The following is a 26,157-nucleotide window of genomic DNA, read 5'->3' as shown; positions in this document are numbered from 1 at the left end:
GAATACAATGCTGAATAAAGTCGTAGTTTTTGTTATTTTTGGACCAAAATGTATTTTCGATGCTTCAAAAACTTCTAACTAACCCACTGATGTCACATGGACTACTTTGATGATGTTTTTATTACCTTTCTGGACATGGACAGTATACCGTACATACATTTTCAATGGAGGGACAGAAAGCTCTCGGACTAAATCTAAAATATCTTAAACTGTGTTTCGAAGTTGAACGGAGGTCTTACGGGTTTGGAACGACATGAGGGTGAGTCGTTAATGACATAATTTTCATTTTTGGGTGAACTAACCCTTTAATGTATGTTTTTTATGACTTTGTTTTCATGCTTTTTAATTAACCCTTGGCTAAGCTCAGCTCCCTTTGGTTACTGTTGCTAACGCAGACAAGCTTCACAGGATGTTCCTTATGAATCAATTGGAGGTTTCTGTGAAAGGCATGATTTTTTTTATGCTGTAACTTTCTCATAAAGTGGCCAACACTCATTAGATATTATTCTTACATGGGTTGGAATGTATTCTGACATTGGAGAGCATTTTTCTCTGCTTTTTCTCTCTACTAAAATTGTTCAATTGAACAGTAACATGATTAAAACTGCAGAGAGTGAGAATCAATGGAGGTGAACGCTGCTTTCATCCTTTCTGAGTCCCTTGTATCACTGTTATTATTGACTCCTTTTGAATAATTTCTGTAAAAATATGTTTAAAACTATCAAGCCAGACTTTGGAGTGCCAGACTAAGCGTGGATTATAATATTTTATTAAGATATGATGCCATGAACTTTACAGATCCAGCAAGTACACTACCATTCAAAAGTTTGGGGTCAGTATGATCTTCTGCTCACCAAGGCTGCATTTATTTGATCAACAATACAGTAAAAACAGTAATACTGTATGTGAAATATTATTATCTGTTTGTCTATTTGAATACATTGTAAAATATAATTTGATCCTGTGATCCAATCTGAATTTTCAGCATCATTACTCCAGTCTTCAGTGTCACATGATCCTTCAGAAATCATTCTAATATGCTGATTTGCTGCTCAAGAAACATTTCTGATTATCAATGTTGAAAACTGCTGTGCTGTTGTACTTTTTTGTACTTTTTTTTTAAGATTCTTTGATGAATAAAAAAGTTCAAAACAGCAGCATTTATTTAAAACATTATAAAAGTATTTAATGTCTTTTTTATCAATTGAATGCGTCATTGCTAAATAAAAGTATCAATTTCTTTAAAACAAAACTTACTGACCACATACTTTTGAACCATAGTGTATTTTTTGCAGAAACCTCAAAATGAGGAATAATGAAGACAGTGACAATTTTGAATGCTACTCAGGTTTGTCTGTGTATCTGAGTCAGTCTGGAGCCTGAACTTTCTTGATTTATTAATGGCTTTTTAATGATAGAGAACAGCGGTTCTGCAAAGAGTAACACTCAGAAACAGCACTCTGTGAGTAGTCAGCCTGGAGCCTGTGCTGTAGTGTATTATTAATGGAGGTTAATGATGAGGAGCAACACTCATGTTCACATTCAAACCTCTGGGAATTTCTTGTCTTATTGGAGATTTTTGTACTCTATAATGTATAATCATTTAAATCTATTTATCTTAAAGATATGTGACATCCTTCCCTGTGAACTCTTCCGTAATCACAAATGACCGTGGCCCTGTTTACACTTGGTGTTAAGATGCATTTTGGTTGATCGTATCACGAGTGATAAAGGTGTAAATACAGGTGTAAACCAGGTGTAAAACGTTTTAAATTTGTCCACTTTTGACCACAGAGGTTGTCGATTGGATTGCTTTGGTAGTGTAGAAGCTCATGTGGTCATGTTCGAACAGCCACAAAAGACCGCCTACTCTCCGCCTACTGATCTAATGCGTGAACATTATGAGAAGCGCGCTAGCCGGACGGGATTTAAACTTTGTCAGCTGAAGACCCAAATTTAGTTTGAAGACGAAAAACGTATCGAGCACGATGTTCTGTCACCATTGCTGATTTCTAACACACACTCACAGCGTTCGGTCTTGCGGCTGTCAGAGTAGAAACAAAAGCTGCTGCTCTCTGTGTGTTTTTTCCGTCATCTCCAAGCATGTTCATATGTAAATTGTGTGAGCTTATTTTCTCCATTAGATCGATAGATCTGAAAAACCCATACATTTACCCGCCTCCCCTTGAAGAAATCAGGACAGAAGTGGTTGAAAGTGGACAAAAGACAGATTAAAACACCAGGTGTGAACGGGAATGTGTCTCCCTTTTCTTCTTGTGATCTGATCGAACAAAATGCTTCTTAAAACCAGGTGGAAACAGGGCTTGTTACTGGTCCAGCCTGACCAGCGGTGAGAAAAGTAACTGGTAACATGACAACAGCTGTTTTGCGGTTCGTACAGTCATTTTCCAATTTAGGAGACACTAAATATATAAAATATAAAACATGTATTTAAAATTTAAATTAAAATAAGATTATTATTTGGGGTCATCGTACCTGAACAATCAGACCATTCTATTATTATTAACAATTAGAACAATTGGTCCATTCTTTAGCTTTATAGTATTTCATGGATTCACAAACTTTTTTTGTCAGCTAAACACCTTTATCATAAAAAGTACCCCTGAGATTTTAATTTAATATTTCAATAATTTAACGGCACATTTGCATGTTCACGGTTCTCTGATGTCAATGAATGGACATGACATTGAGGCACTGACACTTGCATGCTTGTATCTTTGCAAAATGTAAGCTATATTATAACCCAGCTCTAATCTGCAAAATGCGACTATAAGGCATGAAGATTTTAAGATGTTATAAACATTAAGGTCATGGTTTTATTTAATTTTATGTGTACATTTGTATTAAAATATTGTTTTATTTATTTATTTATTTTAATTTTACATTTTTAAGATTTAATTGTTAGCTTTTAATCAATTCACAAACCCCATTTTGGGAAACTCTGTTCTGTTTCACCCTTACCCAAGTGCATCATGGGAAGGCAGCAGCTGGATTTGGTATTTGAAGGTGTTGTGTGTCAGTCCATCTTAATGCCTTTATCTTCTGTCCTTTATAATCTCCCCTCTCTTTCATCTATCTTTAGTATTGACCCCGTCCATGGACACACCTGTTCCCACCTTTCATTTCTCGTCTGATACGTAGGCTGAACGTTCCAGCGCCCCACCTGGACGACCAGCTGAGGGTTTATGTGCCTTCTTTTATTTCAGTTTGTGCTGAAAGGATCTGATGCAGTAATCATGAACAGGTTTCACAACAGAAAGTGAGAAGTGTGAAATGCCTTTTTTCTTATGTTGAAATATTCGCTGGTAAAACATATCAGGACATATTGAAAGGCTTACCTACTTTTTTTCCTAAATATCCAAAAGCTTTGGTTTATTTTACAGCCGTCTGCCATGACTTGCTACTTATTGACTGGTGGGATGCCCATTAGTGCAAGATGAGTTATCAATATTTGTAGTCTTGAAGACTGCACATTTTATTGTCTTGTATTGAAGACTGTACATTTTAAACACAACTCTGCCAAGTTAATTTGCTTTGGATTTTTTTTTTACCTTGAAGCTGAAAGAAATTGTCTAAATATTTCTAAAAATTTCTTGAAGGTCTTTAAGTTGGCATAAACAAAGAATGCATTTTTTTTGCACTATGTCTGCACTATTTTATAATTGTTTTTCTATATACAGATGTGTCATGTGCCATGTAAATTGCGCTTCGTTGGGCATGTCAATCTAAAAGTTCTTCAACTTTTGCATTGATACAGCATCAACTCTGCATCACTATTGTTCAATTTTTAAATAATGGACCAGTCAGAAGCAACAATGTCATTTGTCTGCAACAATAATATCAGAGATGATGTTAGTACATTTCTTATTATTTTACAGCTGGAAAGTAATTGTTAGATTGCCAGGTTACTAGTTACTCTGGTTGCTTGTTAGTTTGCTTAACATGAAACAGCTCTTCAGCTAGCTGCACCCATAGCACCTGACTATTAAAGGTGACAGAGAGGATTTTTTCGTCGACTGAGAATCCAAAGACTGTTACTGAGTTTTTGGAATGAGCGCATGAGTAAGAACAGCCCCCCTCCTTCACAGCTCATTTCAAAGGAACGCCTCCCAAAACTCGTGCACGAGTATTGGAACACGAGTGTTTACCACCGGCATTCGCTGTGTCGTATTAGTGGATTCATTATGTCGGACTCACCACAGGTAACTCATAATCTGCAGTTGTTACTCCTGTCTCCTGACAAAAACATTGCATGCGGCGCCTGTGGAGTGTGGAAAGTTACTGGAGCGCGCAGCCGTGCTCGTCTCTCACAAGGAACGTCACGGCAGTGATTGACAAGCCAGAGAGCCAATCCGCGCACGTCTCTCACAAGGAATGTCACGGCAGTGATTGACAAGCCAGAGGGCCAATCCGCGCACGTCTCTCACAAGGAACGTCACGGCAGTGATTGACAAGCCAGAGGGCCAATCATTTACGCGATGATTGCGTAAACGATTGGCTGATGTTTTTAAGGCCCTACCTCGTGCACATCCCCTTTAGCACCTTTAACCATTGAATAGGTATGTTTACATTTTTTCAGTGGAAAGATGAGAGTTTAAATAAATTAATGTTTTAGTATAAATGTATGCCCTTAAAGGATTAATTCACTTTAAAATGAAAATTACCCCAATATTTACTCACCCTGAAGCCATCCTAGGTGTATATGACTTTCTTCTTTCTGATGAACACATTCAGAGTTATATTAATAAATATCCTGACGCATCCAAGCTTTATAATGGCAGTGGATATTTTTCTTACACAAACGCATCGCTTCACTTCAGAAGGCCTTTATTAACCCCCGGAGCCGTGTGGAGTACGTTTATGATGGATGCACTTTCTTCAGCTTCATACTCGTTGGTATCGCTCACTGCCATTATAAAGCTTGGATGTGTCAGGAGGATATTTATTAATATATCTCTGATTGTGTTCATCAGAAAGAAGAAAGTCATATACACCTAGGATGTCTTGAGGGCCATGAGTCATGCCTAAAGGTGCGGTCATATTAGCAAAATTTCAGTGAAAAAAATGTCTATTGTATATTGTCAATAGTGTAGCAGTGCATGAAGTACAGCTCACACAGAAGTCACGTTCAGAACTAAACAGCTTTTTCTGTTGGACAGTGCTGCGGAATTGAACCCGTTGCGAAATGTGTGAGGGGAAACTTTCACCCTCGTGCAAAATTCCCGATCACTTGGATTCTGATTAAAATGACTGTATTTTGCCTGTGAAAACTTGCCAAACAATGGTACATGTGACTGAATGACCTACAAGAACAGGTCCTGTGTGTACGCCCACTAATGTTTAGTCTAGTAGTGAAAGATGCATTAGTAAAGTTTAAGTAGAAACCCTTCTTTCTCTTTCCTTTTGTTTTTGCTCTCAGTTTTCGCTGTTGGCCAGAGGGTCTTTCTTGTTTCTCTCATGTCGTTGAAAGAGTCTTGAAATGGAAGTTTGAGTTTTCCTTCTGCTGTTTATTTGAAAGTGCTGTGTTTATTTTATAATTCATAGAGTGTGGTGGCTGTGGTGTGTGTGTGTATCCGTGTGAAGGGTCGCTGGAATGTTCAGGGTCAGGTGATTGAGTTTCAAGATGACCTTGTAAATTACATCTCTGCATAAACATACACACAAGGCAACGGTTTGCACATGAGCCTTCTGCGCAGTCATCCCTCATGCTCACGGTGTGTTAATAGCAGCGTTCAGTGGGTGTTTGCTGGCTTAATATGGTGTCTGTGGGTGTTTATATGAAGTGATGTTAGCAACCTCTGTTGACTGTGTGTGAGTGTCAGATAAAGGCAGTTGCAGTCTCATCACCCTACAGCAACCATCTCAAGATGGTTAATCACTTCTGGTAAATTGAAATCAAGGTTATGACTGTCACACCAGCTAATTAGCATGATAGAACAGTCTGTTTTTACCAAGAGTCAAAATCACTTGGAACTCCAGACGCCGTTTCTTTCCAGATATGAGTGGAATTTTCTTTATTTACATAACAGACAGTTGCTGAACTCGCTCAGGAGCCATGGAAACAGACGGGTCTGAAACCAGGGGTGTGTTTCAGACATCACCGAACAAGAGACACGGTCAGCCTGTTATGACTGCAGATGTATGTTACATGTATGTTCTAGTTAGGAAATGTGTTTATACCAATACCGTTAAAATGGAAGGCTGTCTGTGCAAAGTAATAGAGTCTTCCAAGTTCAAACTCTTTATTGTTCAGTTTCAGCCCTGTTTTCATTTGCTTTGCTTCTGCAGAATAACCAAAGTGAATGTGGATGCTATTTAAAATATTTTTGATAACACATATTCAAATGTTCAAATCAAAAGTAGTTAGCTTTTCAGCTCAAACAACATTTTTCTAAAACTACTGTACACACACACAAACACACACACACACACATTGGGTTTTTATGTTTCATGGGGACTTTCCATAGGCATAATGATTTTTATACTGTACAAACTCCTAAACCTACCCATCACAGAAAACTTTCTACATTTTTTTTTTTTTTTTTTTTTTTTCAAAAAACATCACTTTGTATGTTTCATAAGCTGTTTTCCTCATGAGGACCATAAAATGTCCCCACAAGGATAACTTTTTAGACAACCTCACAGCTCAAATAACTTTATTTTTGTTTTATTTTATATATCATACATGAAAATCCCTCACCTTTCGGCGAAATTCACCGTTTTGAAACCAAAATAGGTGACCTGGGTGGGGGATATTCATATTCAGTGCGCGTGCCAGAAGAGAACGCGAGATTCAGTGAACTGCGATTCAGTGAATTGCGAACAGGTGCGCGTGCCAGAAGGGAGCTCGAGTGCATGGAAATATTAACGCGAAGGGCCTTGCGTCACCAGTGCAGACCACCATCAGAAGCTGAAAGCACGCCTGGCCTCGGCGATTTACCTGACTGAATTTGGTGAGTGATGGTTTCAATAATTTTAATATTTTCTGGTATATCTAAGTTAAGTTACCCAGGAGCTCTGTTGACATATACTTAGCTAACGTTAGCTACAGCTTGATGAATTGAGTCATTGAACACAGCAGGAGAGAACGCAACGTTAGCCAGCTAGCTAAAGCTCCGGTGGAAAATTATTAGCTAACGCTACCGTTTTTGAGGTGAGGGGACTGACAAGGCAGAAGGTAAAGTGGTCCACCGTTCTATCAATAAGCAGACCTGCCAACCTGTACGCAATTTGCGTAGCCGATACGCATTTTGACTTCAAAGTACGCTGGTACGATTTGTCACTCTAAACTACGCAAAAACCTGGTGACGCCTCTGTGCACGCGCGGTCCTCAAATCAAGCAACAGCAAAAGAAGAAGAGTTCGACCAATCATAGCGCTAGGTTCTTCCCCCAAATAGGAAGTGGGGATGATTGACAGATGTGTAAAGCCTATCTTTAAAAAGAGACTGAAAATCGACACCAATAAAGATTCCCGCTCGATCCCCCTTCATAATTCTTAGTAAGGAGGCCATAATAATTTTTGACTCATGGCTGAAGTCAAGTTTCTCCAGCTCTCTCCAGGTTGGCAAAAAAAAGCATCTCAAAATGCATCAGATTGATGCTTTAAAATATGGAATATTTACATTTTTCTTACGGGGGAGCATGCCCCTGGACTCCCCTAGAGGGGTAATATCCTTCTCACCTTTTTCACCCCTGACCCGTTTTCATGCCTGTATATATATATTTTTTTATTTTATTTTTTATTTAAACAGAAAACTCTCTGCATTTTTTTTTTTTTTTTTTTTTTCAAAAAACATAATTTTGTATGTTTTATAAGCTGTTTTCCTCATGGGGACCATAAAATGTCCCCACACGGATAACTTTTTAGACAACGTCACAGCTCAAATAGCTTTTTTATTTAATTTAATTTATTATTTTTTATTATTTTATTACAAAAGATTTAATGTTGGTGCTTTAATAAAAATTGGGATGCACCGATGTATTGCATTAGTAATGCGTAAGTTAAGTTCCTTGAGCTTAAAGAGTAGTCCCTTCTTATAATCACATTTTTTTTTTTTTTTACAAAAGAATTCATTCAGCAGCTGAAGCAAAAATATGTCTTTGCAGTTCTGCCTTTAAACCCTCTGACCTGCTTGTCTGCTATTCTTCCATTGTAAGTGCATCACTGCAGGCACGTTTCCCATTTGCTTTTACAAACTGAGGGATGAGTCGACATTATTGTCTGTGGTAATCAACAGCATTCCCCAGATGCGGCATATAGACATTAGGCTCCTTTAAATCTTCATAATAGATTCACACACATAGACAAGACTGTGAATGTGGAGCAGGAAGCAGATTTCCGGAGCAGTCGGGCTTCTCTGACAGATTCACAGTGATTATTTGGCTGTGTGAAGGAATGAAAAGTGTCTCTTTGTGTGAAAATCTGTCCTCAGGGGTTTTATTCAACCATCAGACTGACAGAGAGAGAAAAGGAGATTTTGATTGAGTTCAGGCCCATTCAGACGGCCGGTCTTGTTTGACAAAGCCCAACAGATAAAGACACAGTTGTAGCTCTCTTTTGTCGGTTCTTAATCTATTATCCTGTCTTATCTTTTCTTCTGCTCATTGCAGTTTCACTTTCTTGCATCTGTTGTATTGATCTTTTTCTTTTCACCCGTGTACACTCATTATCTTCAGACCCCTGTGGGTTTGATTGATGGATCTAGGTTTTGATTGACAGGTGTATAAGGCTCGACTGTGGCGTACTGATGTGGTTCGTTTTTGGTTTGGGTTAAAGGTCATACCTCTTTCTGGTGGAGCGTATGTGTGGATATGTTACTTCAAACACACACACTCACATGTGTGCCTTGCTGTGTAATTGGGGACACCCTGTTGACTTCTATTGTTATTTAATTCAGCTAATTATAATAACTATAGAATGTCCTAAAATGCATCTAATCCCAAAATACTAAAATCCAACCTTTTCATTTTTAGATGTGGATCAAGACATTTGAGTCTCTGTGAATCAAACCATTTTACTTGCTTTTTGTAAATTTAAATTTCATTTCATACATTATTTTTTATTTTTGACTTGTAATTGCTAAAATCTTCTACTAATATCTTATTCTTCTAAATGCATTTTTGGATGGGATGATGACATATTTAGTCTCTTCATAAAGCATTTTACTTATGTTTTTAAGTAGCTTTTTTTGAACACAAAATGATGTATTTAGGATATATTTAGAAACATGTTAGGATATATATATTTTTTAAAATAGATAAAATAAAATATTAATATTAAAAATGTGATTCTTTGCAGTTTTATGTATTAAGCATAAACAAACTAAACTATTTTATAATAAAAACAAATTAACTAAATTCTCAAGCATAAAACCATCTTCTTTTTGTTAAAATGTTAATTTTTATAATATTTATAACTTTCAGAATTTTTATATTCTATGTTTTTCTGTTGGCATACGGAACATTTCTTGCGTTTGTGAAGCAAAATGGTATTATTCGGTCAACACATACATTTAGCTGATCACAATGGAATACATTTCATATTTTTCTTTTACCATTACATTATCTGTCTTTCAGCCTTCTACGCTCACCTTAACAATAGAATTGCCATTGGCTAGTATGTTTTTTTTAGTTTACTCACCAGACTGATCTATATTGATGAAGAGCGAAACTGTCAAGCAATGCGCTTGAAAATATATCTGTGCTAAACCTACAGTGGCATGAAAAAGTATGTGAACCCCTTGCAGAATCTGTGAAAATGAGAATTATTTTAATAAAAATAAGAGGGATAATAAAAAATGCATGTTATTTTTTGTTTAGTACTGTCCTGAGTAAGATATTTTACATAAAAGATGTTTGCATTTAGTTCACAAGACAAAACAATAGCTGAATTTATTAAAATAACCCCATTCATAAGTATGTGAACCATTGATTCTCAATACTGTGTGTGGTCACCTGATGATCCACGACTGTTTTTATGTTTTGTGATGGTTGTTCATGAGTCTCTTGTTTGTCCTGAGCAGTTAAACTGAGCTCTGTTCTTCAGAAAAATCCTCCAGCTCCTGCAGATTCATCAGTTTTCAAGCATTTTTGCATATTTGAACCCTTTCCAGCAGTGGCTGTATGATTTTGAGATTTATCTTTTCACACTGAGGACAATTGAGGGACTCAAACTCAACTATTAAAAAAGGTTCAAACATTCACTGATGCTCCAGAAGGAAACACGACGCATTGAGAGTTGGGGGGGTGAAAACTTTTGAAGAGGATGAAGACATCACAATTTTTCTTATTTTGTTTAAATATCATTGTTTTTCATTTAGTATTGCCCTTCGGAACCAACAGAAGATACTTGCATGTTTCCCGGAAGAAAAATTAAGTACAATTTACCTTGATATTTGAATTCAAAAGTTTTCACCCCTCGGCTCTTAATGCATCGTGTTTCCTTCTGGAGCATCAGTGAATGTTTGAACCTTTTTTAATAGTTGAGTTTGAGTCCCTCAATTGTCGTCAGTGTGAAAAGATGAATCTCAAAATCATACAGTCACTGCTGGAAAGGGTTCAAATATGCAAAAATGCTTGAAAACTGATGAATCTGCAGGAGCTGGAGGATTTTTCTGAAGAACAGAGCTCAGTTTAACTGCTCAGGACAAACAAGAGACTCATGAACAACCATCACAAAACATAAAAACAGTCGTGGATCATCAGGTGACCACACACAGTATTGAGAATCAATGGTTCACATACTTATGAATGGGGTTATTTTAATAAATTCAGCAATTGTTTTGTCTTGTGAACTAAATGCAAACATCTTTCATGTAAAATATCTTACTCAGGACAGTACTAAACAAAAAATAACATGCATTTTTTATTATCGCTCTTATTTTATTAAAACAATTCTCATTTTCACAGATTCTGCAAGGGGTTCACATACTTTTTCATGCCACTGTATATTTAGCCTCTAACACACACTGTTGAGTAAAATCTAAGAATTTATTAGCCAATGGCTAATGATATACATTATTTAGTTGCTCAGAATGAAGATTTAGTCGCATATGCGAGTGATTTGCTCACATTGTAGAGGGTTGGTCTGTGTAAGTCTTCATGTCTTATATAATAAAGTTTCTAATATTGTGTTTGTCTGAGTATAACCGGTTTAAATGTACTGTTTGTTCAGAACAGATTCGTTTCAGTAGGGCTTGCACGACTACTCATTTTTACTAATGACTACTCATCCAGAAAAGTAGTCAAATAGTTGGCGAGTCGGTGTTTACATTATGTAAATGACTCACCACACAGCTCTGACAGCCAGATGGAGAGTGACGCGGGGGAGAAACCAAGTATCGCGTATCTCCATTGCCAGATTCATGCCGCTTACGTTGTTATGAACAGAGTCAAAAACAGCCATGGCACTAGTTTATTTCTGTCAGCCTCTGGGTTAGTTAAAGGAGTGGATTTTTTTCAAATACAGAGTTAGAAGTATGCAGCAGAAGTAGTATGACATCAATAACTATTCAAGCAAAGACCGCAGCACGTTGTTGACCGTATATGTTGTGCGTCACTGTAAGCTGAACAGTCTCCGGTTAGCGGTTATAAATGAGCTGTTCTGTTTATACGTTAAGTCTCGCAGCAGTGACTGTGTTTACGACTGTTTTCGCAGGGCTTTCTTAACTATGCAAGCGAGGGCCAAATCCGTCTGCGTTTATGTGTGTGTGTGTTTCATGAAGTGTGCGTATGTGAAATTATTAATGGATCAGACAGGGATGGGATGAGATAGTGAGCAGTGCATCAGACTCACGGTGTGTGGGAAACCGTGAGTGTTTATGTCCCGGGGCCCCTTTTATATCCCTTACATGAATGAGTCTTACTGTATGCATTCACATGTCTGTGTAAGTGTGTCTGTACTTTGTAGGATTAAAGTTGTCCTGTAATAATGTGTGTTCGACATACTAGGATGCTCTTAGACACACACACACAGACTAGCCTCCATTCTGTATCCAGACTAAAGTCTGTAATATAAGCAGTGCATTAGTGAGTTTAGACTAGTGATGGCTTGTAATAGAGAGAGTGAAGGACAAGAATAGTTTGTTGAAAGAGACTTAACACACTAAATATAACATAATGTACTGTCAGAAGATCATTATTGCAAAATAAACCCAGACAGTCTGAGCAATGCAACTGTTATGTAATATGACTGTACATTATGGACATGGAGTTTTGACTTGAGGTGAATTTTTATATTAAATGTATTTTATCTATTTTAAATGTTTATATGTTTATATGTATGTGTGTGTGTTTGTGTGTGTGTGTATAAAACATTAGTTTCCACTAAACATAGGTAAACCAAACTTTGCATATAGTTTCTCAACTATATCATGAAATATATTAATTGATTTGTTTATATTGTATTTAATGTCTGATTTATTATACAGTCTGTGTTTACAGATGGGCAAAAATGTTTTTTATTTATTTTTTTTACTTTATATAAACATGATTTTGTAGCATAATTATAAAAGAATATTTTACCACTGAATGTCACACTCAACCTATCAGAATCAAATGTTGCAGAGAGCCGTGAAATAAGCAACTTTATTTTATGTCTTGATGTCAAAATTATATACACCATCCCTCAGCAACCCCCTCTCTCTTTAACAGCTCACAGATGTGGAGTTATTTTGACTGAAGGGTGTTTGCTCAGCTTCTATAAGCACCTTTGTGGCCGTTTAAAACTGTGTGTGTATGTGTGTGTGTTCGGTTGTATGTGCAAGTTTTAGAGGGAGAAGAAAACACACACATCAACTTTACAGCCCTGTATCATAATTTTGTGTTTCTTACTTTTCACCCAAAGTGACTTGCCATGCACTAATTACAGCAGCAATAACCTGGGGTTAAGTGTCTCGCTCATGGAAACAAAAGCACAATTGTGCTCTCAGCAAGGTTATTATAGTTTATATAGTTTTTCAATTTGTTTTATTTAGCCTTTATTTTCTTTTGTTTTTGTCAATTTAGTTTTTATAAATATGTAATTTAAATCTATTAAATAAATGTTATATATTAAAAGTGTTATTATATTTAACATTTATTTATTCTGCCAAAGTTAACACTTAATACTAATAATTCATGATTATTTTTTATTTTATTGTTATTTTGTTTTGAGGCAATGAAAAATTTAGTTTAAATTTGTCCAATTATTGTTTTTATTTCAGTTTTACACAACAGAAATTACTTTGCTGATTTTTTTTAGGATGGAATCTGCAATCTGTGATTTTGCAGTCTAGATCCCTTTAATCTCCCACCACTTCTTGTGTTCTGAAACATGAGAAGTCTTTTCAAATTAGGGCTGTGTGATTGTTTTTAATTGTTTTGATGAATGTTATTGTTTGAATATTGACTGTGGTATCATAATCATTTGAAATTTCCTGATGAAATGATCATAAACATGACCAGTTGTTTCATGGCCAATTAAAAACGCAATATCTGTGTTTTCCACATAAACAGATCAATAATGCTTTTTACACGTCTAGCCTTGACGTCCATCAGTCCTTGACTGCTCACTCCTTCAAACAAACTTAAATAACTTCTTCATATCGCTCCAAAACAAGTGACAGACTGTCCAACCTTCATTTCCATCTTTTAGTTTAATTTGTAAAGTGTCTCAGGGCCGTTTCTCTCTGTGAATATTTGAAGATGAAAGAGTGAGAATGATGAGCCATATTTCCCCAGGTGCCATACATTTTATTCTTCAAAGCTGTGTGTTTTGATCCTGAGAGTCTGGAAATCTGGAGTAATTATTCATTTCGGTCTCTCATCACTATTTTTAATCTGTAAACAGGAGGGAAGGAAATAAAGGACATTTTTGAGTTGGAAAAATGTTGGGTGAGTTTCTGACAGACATGTTTTGCAAGGCAGCTAACTGACTTATTTCCAATTCCTGTACGTTTCCAGCTAATGTTCTGGACACCATGCTGCTGAGAAACTCTGGGAAGGTGGAAGAACATCGGGAGACAGGAAGTGATGCACCGGCTCTACCTCAGCGCTTCCTGTGGTGTTACTGTTATCATCACTGCCCGGAGGACTCGACTAATAACACATGCAGGTATCGGGACACGTGCCACCACACTTACTGTACCGCTAGCACACGTACTTTACGCAGTATTTACATGTGTGTCGTGTGTTCAGGACGGATGGGTACTGCTTCACCATGGTGGAGGAAGAGGGTGGAACGGCTGTGGTGACGTCAGGTTGTCTGGGTCTGGTCGGATCAGAGTTTCAGTGCCGAGTGAGTCATAAACTACTCTAATTTCCAAAATAAACTACTTAAGTGTTAGTGCATCAGTCCTCAAGCACTGACAAAACAAAAGCCTTATATAACCAACAGTAAATTAAACGCCCACTTACAGTGACAAACTCATGTATTGCTCCTCAACTGGCACGGGTCACCCAAAAATTAAAATTCTGTCATTTATTCACCCTTATGTAGCAGAGAGAGGGGAAAAAAAGGATAATTGCCACTTTATATCTCACAATTCTGACTTTGTATGTCACTATGCAACTTTGTTTCTTAAAACTCAGAATTGTGACATATAAAGTTGCTATTGCACTACAGTTCAAAAGTTTGGGGTCAGTATGGTTTTTTAAGAATACTTTTATTCAGCAAGAATGCAAAAGTGATTGTAAAGACTTTTATTTTGTAACAAAAGCTCCAAACTTTAATTTTTTTATTCCATGGTGGAAATGAGCTTCCATAATCATGATTTTCTTTCTTCCATGCAAAACAAATAAAGATAGTTTAGCAGTTTAACAGCTGCTCTTTTCCATATTATGAAAGTGAATGGTTATTTATACTGCCAAGCTCCAAAAATCACCATAAAAGTAGTCTATAGTACATATTTTGAGTGAACTATTCCTTTACACTTCTCTGTATCATAACACAAAACAACATAAAATCCAAAACTGAATACAACATCTCTTAATACATGTCCCTGGTCTTATTGTGCAAAAAGTGTTCAGAATTGTTTATAAAAATTAAAAAAAAATTCTGCCAAACAGAAATGAAAAATGATATTAACCAATCATATCATCGCTTATTTTTCCCCACTCATTTTAAGTACCACCCCTCCAGTATATCATCTCATGCTGCGTGTTCTGATTCACTCGAAATTCACATTAAGTAAGCTAAAAATGAGTTGCATGTGCGGTTTCATTGTGTCTGTTTCTGAACCTAAAATATCCTGATGTGTTAATATAATGTGTGTTTGTATATGTTTAGGACACTGGGAGCTCTAAGCAGCGGCGAGCACTAGAGTGCTGCACAGATCAGGACTACTGCAACAGAGACTTACACCCAACACTGCCTCCCCTACGAACACCCAGTAAGTATACACACACACACACACACACACACACACACACACACACACACACACACACACACACACACAGGTTTCCATGTTTTATGGGGACTTAATGATTTTTATACTATACAAACTGTATACTGTCCCCCTACACTAACTCTACCCCTAAACCTACTGATTACAGAAAACTTTCTGCATTTTTACATTTTCAAAACACTTCATTTAATATGATTTATAAGCTGTTTTCCTCATGGGGATGAAAGAAATGGCAACATAAGGTCAAAATTTACTGGTATTACTATCCTTGAGGGTACATTTGGCCCCTACCAGGTACACACACACACACACACACACACACACACACACACACACACACACACACACACACACACACACACACACACACACACACACACACACAGGTTTGTTTTGCTATCTAGGACATTGCATAGACTTCCTTTGATTTTATATCAGGTCAGTGATATTTTCTATCACCTAACCCAACCCCTACTCCTAAACGTACCCATCACAGAAACGTGTGCACATCACTAGATTTAATAAAAACCTCTTTTGGCTGATTTAAAACTAGTGAGGACCAGTCAGTGTCCTCACTAGTGGGTTGTGAAAGTATTTCACAAAATAAGTGAGTATATTTGGTCCTCACAAGTATAGTCAAAACTCCAACACACACATTGGGTTTTCATGTTTAATGGGGACTTTCCATAGAGATATTGATTTTTATACTGTACAAACTGTATATTATATTCCCTGACCCTAAACCTACCCATCACAGAAAACCTTCTACATTTTTACAAAAAACATCACTTACTATGATTTATAAGCTGTTTTCCTCATGAGGACCAAAAATGTCCCCACAAGGTCAAATATTTCAGGTTATACTATCCTTTTACTACAGCTATTTAGTAGTGTTTGTTCAGGTAAGCGTTATTATTGCTATTGTTAATATTTAGAGTTAGTGATTTTAACCTCTAACCCTAAGTTGAACCATTTAACAACAGCCCAGCATCATGCTAAATCCTCTCAGCGATTCTGCCTTGGTTGCAGCACAAAAATTAAACTGGAAATACTGGAAATAAATAAAAACTAAAACTGAAATAAAAATACATTTGAACCTAAAATTAATATTAAAAATGATAATGATAAAAATGACAAAGGCACAAAACAAAATGACTGTTTTTTTAACTACTAAATATAAAATTAAAATTTAAAAAAATAAAATATAAAAAATAAAATGAAAATTTAGAAATAAAATCAAATATTAATATATTTGTATATATATATATAAAAAATAAAAAATACACACAGTAGGTGGCCATCCAAAACGGTGTTTCTACCACCGCGCGTGCCGCCACCGCCGCGTTGCAAAGTGCATTTGCAGCTTTTGACCGCTGAGTGGCGTTTTAACCACACGTTATCCAACAAATGCATCAAAGCACATTTATCTTTATGCTAAATGTCAATTTTCTCACATATTAGGCCTATATTTATCACAAATACATTTTTATTTATGTTTTAAACTCCTTTAATAAAACAGCATGGATTTTTGACACGCACATACTTTGTTATTCGTTACCTGTCCTTTATTTTGACAGATAACAACTTAGGAAAAACATAGCCTATCTGTTTGGACACTGATTAAGAAATTGTTGCGTTTCATGAATTATATCCTTTATTTTAGTAAAACGTGAGTCACTGAATAATTTCGCTCCCATTATTAAGGCACGATTTAGCTAAATCATTGAAACTAAAAAGAATGGACGGATTAATAAAACGTCATAAAAAAAACTGCAACTCCTGCAGCCGCATTTAAATGCAGGAGTGTATTCTATTCCTTAAAATATCAAATATCAAATTCAGAAACAACACATTCCAGCGTATAGATCGCCTCTTATTTAACACAGACTTACGAATTTATTATCGAATTGAGATATTTCTTTCTTTTTAGGTACAATTATTTGCTGAGTTTAAGTTCATTTTTGAGATGTTTCAGTTTCTCGCAGAGAGACAGCGCACCCTGTTTCTATTTTATTTTATTTTATTTTATTTTTCAAAAGTACAAGGTTTTGTTGTTATTGTGAGTGTACACAAATAAAAGTAGACCATTTGTAGTCTTGCACTAATCTGTAGGCTATCGCCAAACATGACGGAAGGCCTGTTTTAAGTTGTTTCAGCTGTCATGAGGAGAAAATCCATCAGAACGCGCCAGCGCATTCGTCGGCCAGAGGGATAAAAATGTAGCCAATTTAGTTTCATATATATTTAAATATTGGGCTATAGCCTAATATAATTTTTTTTAAGATGTCACCAATGTTGATTATGAAAAGTGAATAGCATGACGGATGCGCAATGTTGGGAGACAAATGCAGCGGGTTAGACATGAGTTTGACCACTTCATTAAGTTTTGTTTTATAGTAAGTCTTTCTTTAAAGTGAATTTCGTTTTGTAGAAATTGTATCTTAATTTCAATCAATGTTTCATCAACCAATTATTAATAATTAGGAAGAAAACCATGAACGTCGGATGTGGAATGGATTGAAGTGCATAACAAACGAACTCATGTTTCCGCGGCCTTTAAATAAGGCTGAAGCAATAGACGTCTTTCTGTTTTTATTAAATTTCCTTAATACATGCCTTTATTACTTAATTAATTGATAAGATGTTTTGGTCTAACAATATATTTTAGGTGGTCTAAATTCTAAGTTAGACACAAGTTTGCGTATAGGCTAGGCTATATAAGGTTCCCTTCTAGACAAGCTCGTAAATTGCTGTTTCGGCCGCAAATTTTCAGTAATTTCGATCGGTGCATCAAATGATATAGGCCTAAACTAAATTCATGTATTTACAGTAAAAGAATAAAGAAATAGCCCAACTCTAGACTTATTGGATAGGATATTTTTACGTTTGGGCAATATATTATAATATTATTATTATTATTATTATTATTAATATCTCAGCAAAGACCGAACATATTTATTTTGTCTCGGCACACGACCGCTAACAGTAACACAGTAGCACAGCGCATCAAAGCTTGCTGTTGTCTTGGCTACCTTACAAACGGCGATGGAAACAGTGATTTTTTTTTCCCCCTTTTGTGGTAATTTAGCACTATTTTCTATGGTATTCTGCTTGCATTTTTGGGCTTCAGTTGGATGCTTTATTTTTTATCTTTAGTCAATTTAGTTTGGTTCTAAAAAAAGCAAAGGCTTTGGTGGTGCGGGGGTGTCCCGTACGCCCATGATGTAATGGTAATACATCGCTTACAAAGGGTTCATGTTAACTACTGTATGATTATCAGACGATTTTAATGTGTTAATGTTTCAACTATCGTGCAATTATAGCTATGTAACAATCTGATAAACTGCAATTGTGCAGTTTGTATCCATTAACACGCTCATAAACATTACAAAAAGAAATGTCATGCCATAAGCTACACAATTACGAACAGAAAAAACGTTGATATCCCAATAATCAACATTTTGTTATTCCACAAGTGCTAGGCTATTAAGATAAAAAGTTTCTGCTAGTTTGCGCCTAATCTGACTCTCCACAATGGGCTACACGATGCATAAAAATATTTTATAGGCCTATTTGTATTTTGACTGCAGTTAGAGCAAAATGACGAGAACATGTTTTACATTGGAAGTTTAAGATTCTTTATTAAATATTCTTACTTTATGCAAAACATATAGGCATCTGTACATTGTACCTCTATAACATCATAACATAAATTATTAAATTATAGTTCAAATGAACCGTACAAACCCAATCTTGGTATTTGCTATTTATTTAGGCCTATTTATTTATATCAGCAGATCTGTGTTGATTCAGTTCATTTCAATAACTGCTGATGTTGCAAACTGTGGTTAAGCTGTAAAGCAGCTCGAAAGAATTGACCAAGATATGTAACATTATGGCTCCGTATTATTAGAACAATAACTGTACAGAATCTTTACTGCCATCCAATGTTCCTTAAAGACAAATAAATAAAATAAAAATGTTAAAGAAAAACAAAGAAAAACAACAAACCGATTGTGTTCCATTTATATATCAATGTATAATATGTACATTATCTTGTGTGTATGAAAGACACTCACTTGCTCTGCAACACTTGACAAGTTTGAGTTGGGGGAAGGGCGCTTTGTTTAAAATGTTTGTCACCAAAGCCATTAATCCAGAGGGCGGGAGACTCAAAATATTATAGCCTAAGCTATGCGTGTGACCTGCGTGTGATTTGCAATCTTGGTGCTTTTTGTTAATTTTAACATCCTGATCTGATCATATGAAAAAAGCTGACGAAATACACAATTGTTAGACTCTGTTATGAGTATTTGCAGTAAGTTTCTTTATTTGTTTGTGTTATGGCGATTTGCAGTGTTTCACGCTCCACTCCAGAAGTTCCGAATGGGATCAACCCTCCCCCCGCGCGTTTGCCAGCGTCTGCTGCTGCCGAGCAGAGTATGTGTGCAGTTTTGACTGGAGCGAGGATTTTTTAAAAGTCGGAGCGTCGTGGTTTTTTTTGTTTGTTTGTTTGATTGTTTGTTTTTTGTTTTGTTTTTGTTTTTTAAATCTGCAAGAAATGTTATGAGTTTGGGGTGTGGTAGGAAAAAAAAGTTTGCACAATAAGCCACTATGCAAATTTGTGTCTAACTAGACCAGCTAAAATATATTGTTCGACCAAAAACATCTTATCAATTATTTAAGTAATAAAGACATGTAATAAATTAATAAATAAATTTAATAAAAACAGAAAGACGTCTATTGATTCAGCCTTATTCAAAGGCTGCGGAAACATGGTTTCGCTTGTTACGCACTTCAATCCATTCCACAACCGACATTCATGGTTTTCTTCCTAATTATTAATAATTGGTTGATGAAACATTGATTGAAATTAAGATACAATTTCTACAAAACGAAATTCATTTTAAAGAAAGACTTACTATAAAACAAAACTTAATGAAGTGGTCAAACTCATGTCTAACCCGCTGCATTTGTCTCCCAACATTGCGCATCCGTCATGCTATTCACTTTTCATAATCACCATTGGTGACATCTTAAAAAAAATTATATTAGGCTACAGCCCAATATTTAAATATAAATATGTAACTAAATTGGTTACATTTTTATCCCTCTGGCCGACGAAAGCGCCGGCGCGTTCTGATGGATTTTCTCCTCATGACAGAAACAACTTAAAACAGGCCTTCCGTCATTTTGGGCGATAGCCTACAGATTAGTGCAAGACTACAAATGGTCTACTTTTATTTGTGTACGCTCACAATAACAACAAAACCTTGTACTTTTGAAAAATAAAATAAAATAAAATAAAATAAAAAATAGGGTGCGCTTTCAGCTGTCTCTCTGTGAGAATCTGAAACATCTCAAAAGTGAACTTAAACTCAGTGAATATTTGTACCTAAAAAGAAAGAAATATCTCAATTCGATAAGATATAGGTCTGTGTTAAATAAGAGGCGATCTATCCGCTGGAACGTGTTGTTTCTGAAATCATGGCCAGTGCTCGTTGCTGCTGTTATCAGTTCTCTTGGCGCTCGTGCACGCGCAGTTTTCACACAGACAATCGAGCGTTTTGTTCTGGTAAAAGCACAAAACACAATGCACACAATGTGTCCTTGCTCTTGATGTACAATCACTGATGAACACCTTTGGTTTTAATGAGTAAATTAGCCAAAATATTTATTCCTGCCGGTATTTTAGTCTGCGATATCAAAATGCGATATCAAATATATAAAAAAATATATATATATGCCTAGTAATGACTGTTTAATGACAATAGCATGTCCACTTTGTGTAAAGGTCTTCCTTTTAATTTTTGATGCATAGACTGTAGCCTAAGACTATCACACGTTTTGAAATTAACTCTCACTTTAAATTTTCTAATGGTTTTTAAGGATGTTAAAATGTTATATAATAATGTTATTGTTGTTTTACTTCGTCCTTTCATCGTTTACAAACCAACATTTTATTATTACAGTCACTTTCCAATCCGTCCCTTTGTGCCACCTGGCGGTAGTTTTTTTACACGCGACTGAATTTCAGTTAACGCAACAGCCCTGCGGCGGCGGTATGCGCGGCGGTAATACCCATTTTGGTTGTCCACCTACTGTATATTTCCTTTGGGCATCATTCCTAGAAAAATATGTCTGATTTGTTCCCAAAAGTATATCTAGGTCAGAAGCCCTCACACACCTGTAGGGTTTATTGTGGCTGTTATGATGCAAATCCAATCAGTCAGCAGAGCAGAATAGAAGTCTCTCTGTCCATCTCTCTCTCACACACACACACACACACACACACACACACACACACACACACACACACACACACACACACACACACACACACACACACACACACACACACACACACACACACACACACACACACCTATGCTGTGGCATACAGTGACAGCTCGTGTTCAAACTTTGGTCTCTTTGACATGCAATAATGTGTGTGTGTGTGCAGGTTATGTGGTTGGAGACATTCATCATATCGCTCTGCTCATCTCAGTGACCGTCTGTAGCTTCATCCTCACCTTCATCATCATCTTCTGTTACTTCAGGTGTGTAAGTTACCACACAGACACACTGACTTTGGTTGTTCTTAAATTAAGCTAATTAAAATTACTAAAAACTAAACCATAAGGTCTAACTGTGCTCCTTAACTTAATCTGTCACATTATTTTAACATTACTTTAAGAAGTTGTTTTTATCATGGAGACCTCAATCTAAACCTCCATGTTTTGTTTGTGTGGAGTTTTGTTCATTTTGTCTCCTGTTTGAGTCGTCTGTGTGGTGTTTCAGGTATAAGCGTCATGAGCTGGCCCCACGCTACAGCCTCGGTCTGCATCCTGATGAAACTTTCATTCCTCCCGGAGAATCCCTGCGGGATCTCATAGAGCAGTCCCAGAGCTCCGGCTCAGGGTCAGGACTCCCCCTGCTGGTGAGAATCACACACTGCTCACAGTCACAGATGACGTGAAATCAACATCCACATAGGGCCCTATGAACTGTGCACAGAGTCACAGAATACAGTCATAAAAATGGAATTTACTGCATAACATGAAATCCAGAAATATTGTAATAAAAAAATTTGAGAAAAAATAAAGCTATTATGTTTTAATAAGTCTCTGTCTATCTATCTATCTATCTATCTATCTATCTATCTATCTATCTATCTATCTATCTATCTATCTATCTATCTCTGTTTGTCTCTGTCTTTAGGTGCAGCGCACTATAGCGAAGCAGATCCAGATGGTGACACAGATCGGGAAGGGCCGTTATGGAGAGGTGTGGATGGGAAGATGGAGGGGAGAGAAAGTAGCTGTGAAAGTCTTTTTTACCACAGAGGAGGCCAGCTGGTTCAGAGAGACGGAGATATATCAGACTGTCCTCATGAGACATGAGAATATACTGGGTGAGACTCACACACACACACACACACACACACACACACACACACACACACACACACACACACACACACACACATACTTTGCTTTAATGCTACTATTATACTAACAGCGAATTTATAATATAATACTATTATTAGGAAAACTACTGCTTGCCAAGCTAATATAACTCATAATTTAAAGTTGTTCAATTACCCTCTTAAAATAGTGGTTAGCTACATTAATGAAACTATTTAACTTTGTTGAAGCTATTAAAAGGGCAGTATGTATATAATTAGGGTGAATTATACACTTACACTTTCTCGTTACTTTTCATTGCTGTTCTTTTAAAAAATGGGTCAGTGCTTCACACAATAGACATTTAAATAACTAAAGATCTCCACTGCACTATTAATTTTGTCCTTTACTACCTCAGGATGACCTTGAGCAGTCTGTTATCAGTTGTAGCAGTTGTTGGTGTGGAATAAAAGAGTGCTAAATGGTGCAATTGAATAAACTGAATCAAGCATTGCAGGGGGCCGTGTAAAAATATAAATGAATGATGCGTGATCCTGCACTAAGCTTGGACAAATTTGCGAAAGCACTGCCAAAGCCAGGTGAACCTAAAGAAGACAATAAATCTACTTCAAATGTCACAACTACCAAAACACCAGATGCAAGCGGTGCGACAAAAGCAAATTGAACCCATTGGAATCAGTGATGTGTGGTGTGACACGACATGACAAATTTCTGACAGTAAACTGACGTTGTGCTCACGCAACTTCTGACACAACTGGATTTGCATTGTTTTCTTTGTCGAATCAAGTGTTGACAATAAAATATGACAAGGCATATCTCTCCCTCAGATTCACCAGTACAACGGTGGGTAATGAAAAAAGACCAAGTGTGTTGCATGCCTCAAAATATTAGCTTCTGACAGTATGAAGCAAAACAAGATGCCACTTCACGAACACACACACAAAAAAAGTTGAAGTTGAGAAGTTGTTGTACTGTATCAATTGCAATGTTTCAAATAAATCCTATAGGATTTTGCATGAAAGGTCTTAGGAGTGTCTATATGTGGGTGCATGTTGGTGGGGGTCAAAATATTTTTCTCTAGAAAGTTTGGGAACCACTGTGTTAACCTAAATCCTCAGCATGCCCATGTTTCTTGTCAGCTACTCATTTAACTAAATATTTTAGACATAGGGGACTTCCGGGAACACGTTTGAGTGATCACTCAAATTAGTCAGTGAATTCAGTTAATTAAAATGAACCATCCCAAATAAATCTGTTCGCTAAAATTAATCTCTGCTTGAGGACGTTCTCTGAGAGTGTGTTTGATCATTGCCTCAAATCACTCAGCTGTAAAGCTCTGCGCACAATACAGTGTGACGCAACAATCAGAATTATTTCATCTTTTCATGCTACGTCGCTGTTTGTTAGAAAAAATAGCAATGCTTTTTTTAAAACGGCAGAGCTACTGTCACGCAACTGAAAAATGTAGTTAAGTTAGCAGCGTCTCTACTGTTATTTAATTACTCCTGGTGAACATGTAGTCAGTAATTACAGGAAAAATGAACCGTGCACGATTGAACCGTCTTGATTAGCAGTCATTTCAAATTAATTAGCTGATATCAAATGAATTATAACAGTAAATTAAGCGTGGCCTTGCTCAGAGTATATTTCGCCTCGTGCGGTAATTTTAACCTCAGCGACTCTCTTCTGCGTTCCTCAGGGTTCATAGCGGCTGACATTAAAGGCACAGGCTCGTGGACTCAACTCTACCTCATCACCGACTACCACGAGAACGGCTCTCTGTACGACTATCTCAAATGCACCACCCTGGACAGCCGAGCCATGCTGAGATTGGCATACTCCTCTGTCTCCGGACTCTGCCACCTTCACACGGAAATCTTTGGCACGCAGGGCAAACCGGCCATCGCCCACAGAGACCTGAAGAGCAAAAACATCCTGGTGAAGAGGAACGGAGCCTGCTGCATCGCTGACCTCGGCCTGGCCGTCAAGTTCATCAGGTCAGAGTCCGGTCACTTTGGGTTACTTGTCTTTACTCGTCTTGCGGGCGGTATTAACAACAAGTTAAAAAATATTAATTTGTGTGATTGGTCAAAAGTGTTCCCAGAAGTCCCTGCCTGGCATTTTACATTGTAATAATTACTGCTGATGCACAATCTTAGCTTATTCTAACTTTATTTTCAATTTGGCTGTGTGTTTAAAATAGTTTTATTAGTTAGTGTGTTTAGTTTTATTAATTACTATTTAATGTTAATATATGTGCCTATTGAGTTTAATTTTGTCACTAATTAAGATGATCGTTATTTTTATTTTGTTTGTTTTTAATTATCAGATTAAAAATTCCCTGATAATTGAATACTATTCTATAATTAAAACATTACATATGCACTGCTGTTCAAAAGATTAATAAATAAAAAAATTAGAATGATTTCTGAAGGATCATGTGACACTGAAGACTGGAGTAATGATGCTGAAAATTCAGCTTTGATCACAGGAATAAATTATATTTTATAATGTATTTAAATAGAAAAGGTTATGTTAAAATGTAATATTATTATTTTTGTTGTTGTTGTATTTTTAATTAAATAAATGCAGCCTTGGTGAGCAGAGGAGACTTCTTTTAAAAACATTAAAAATCTTACAGATCCCAAACTTTTGAAGGACTGTGTATATTATTGTTAACTAAAACTAAAAATTAAGAATAAAATAGTTTTTGTTATTTGAAATAAAATAAAAATGAGATGAAACACTTAAAATTAGACCAAACAGAAATAAAAATCAGTTTAAGTTGAAGTATTAAAATGACTAAATCTGAAACAAAAAAGCTAAATAAAAATATAAAAAAAACTAATAAAATGACTAAAGCATTTAAAATTACTAAAGTTGAAACAAAAATGTAAATAAATGCTGAAAATATAAAAATAAAAGCCAATTCAAAATAATAATATAAATATTATAATAGGATATAAATAATAATAAAATAATACTGACACACACACACACACACACACATACATATTTATATATATATTAATTATTCAGACATTTTTGATATTTTTTGATATATTTTTATTAGTGTGCAGGACACTATAGTTCATTTATGTAAGTGAGGATAGCAAAATAAAGTAAACTGTGACATATTATACCCAAAAATTCTTCATACAGTGGACTACCAGTAAAACTGATAAAACTTTGGGGAAAAAAATTATTCAGACACTTTGACCTGACCATGTTTTGCTTAAGTGTTATCTGACATAATTAAAATTAACTCTGCTGAAGATTATATGCTAATAAAAAGAGCCCTAGGGCCTAAAGATGTCAGGAT

The 26,157-nt window shown here is 36.1% G+C and overlaps 1 protein-coding gene across 3 annotated transcripts in view; it reads left to right on the top strand.

Moving 5' to 3' along the window:
• bmpr1ba (bone morphogenetic protein receptor, type IBa) overlaps positions 1 to 26,157 on the top strand; it is a 70,676-nt gene that overhangs the window by 41,199 nt on the left and 3,320 nt on the right. For all 3 annotated transcript variants that reach the window (XM_048188689.1, XM_048188688.1, XM_048188687.1), the window contains 7 exons: positions 13,964 to 14,114; positions 14,198 to 14,297; positions 15,288 to 15,390; positions 21,872 to 21,968; positions 22,210 to 22,348; positions 22,630 to 22,822; positions 24,535 to 24,832. In XM_048188689.1, the coding sequence (XP_048044646.1) occupies positions 13,964 to 14,114; positions 14,198 to 14,297; positions 15,288 to 15,390; positions 21,872 to 21,968; positions 22,210 to 22,348; positions 22,630 to 22,822; positions 24,535 to 24,832 (1,081 nt within the window). The remainder of the gene's footprint in view (positions 1 to 13,963; positions 14,115 to 14,197; positions 14,298 to 15,287; positions 15,391 to 21,871; positions 21,969 to 22,209; positions 22,349 to 22,629; positions 22,823 to 24,534; positions 24,833 to 26,157) is intronic.

This window comes from Megalobrama amblycephala, linkage group LG4 (genome assembly GCF_018812025.1).
Source record: "Megalobrama amblycephala isolate DHTTF-2021 linkage group LG4, ASM1881202v1, whole genome shotgun sequence".
NCBI lineage: Eukaryota > Metazoa > Chordata > Actinopteri > Cypriniformes > Xenocyprididae > Megalobrama > Megalobrama amblycephala.
This window is presented reverse-complemented; position numbering and strand designations above follow the sequence as displayed.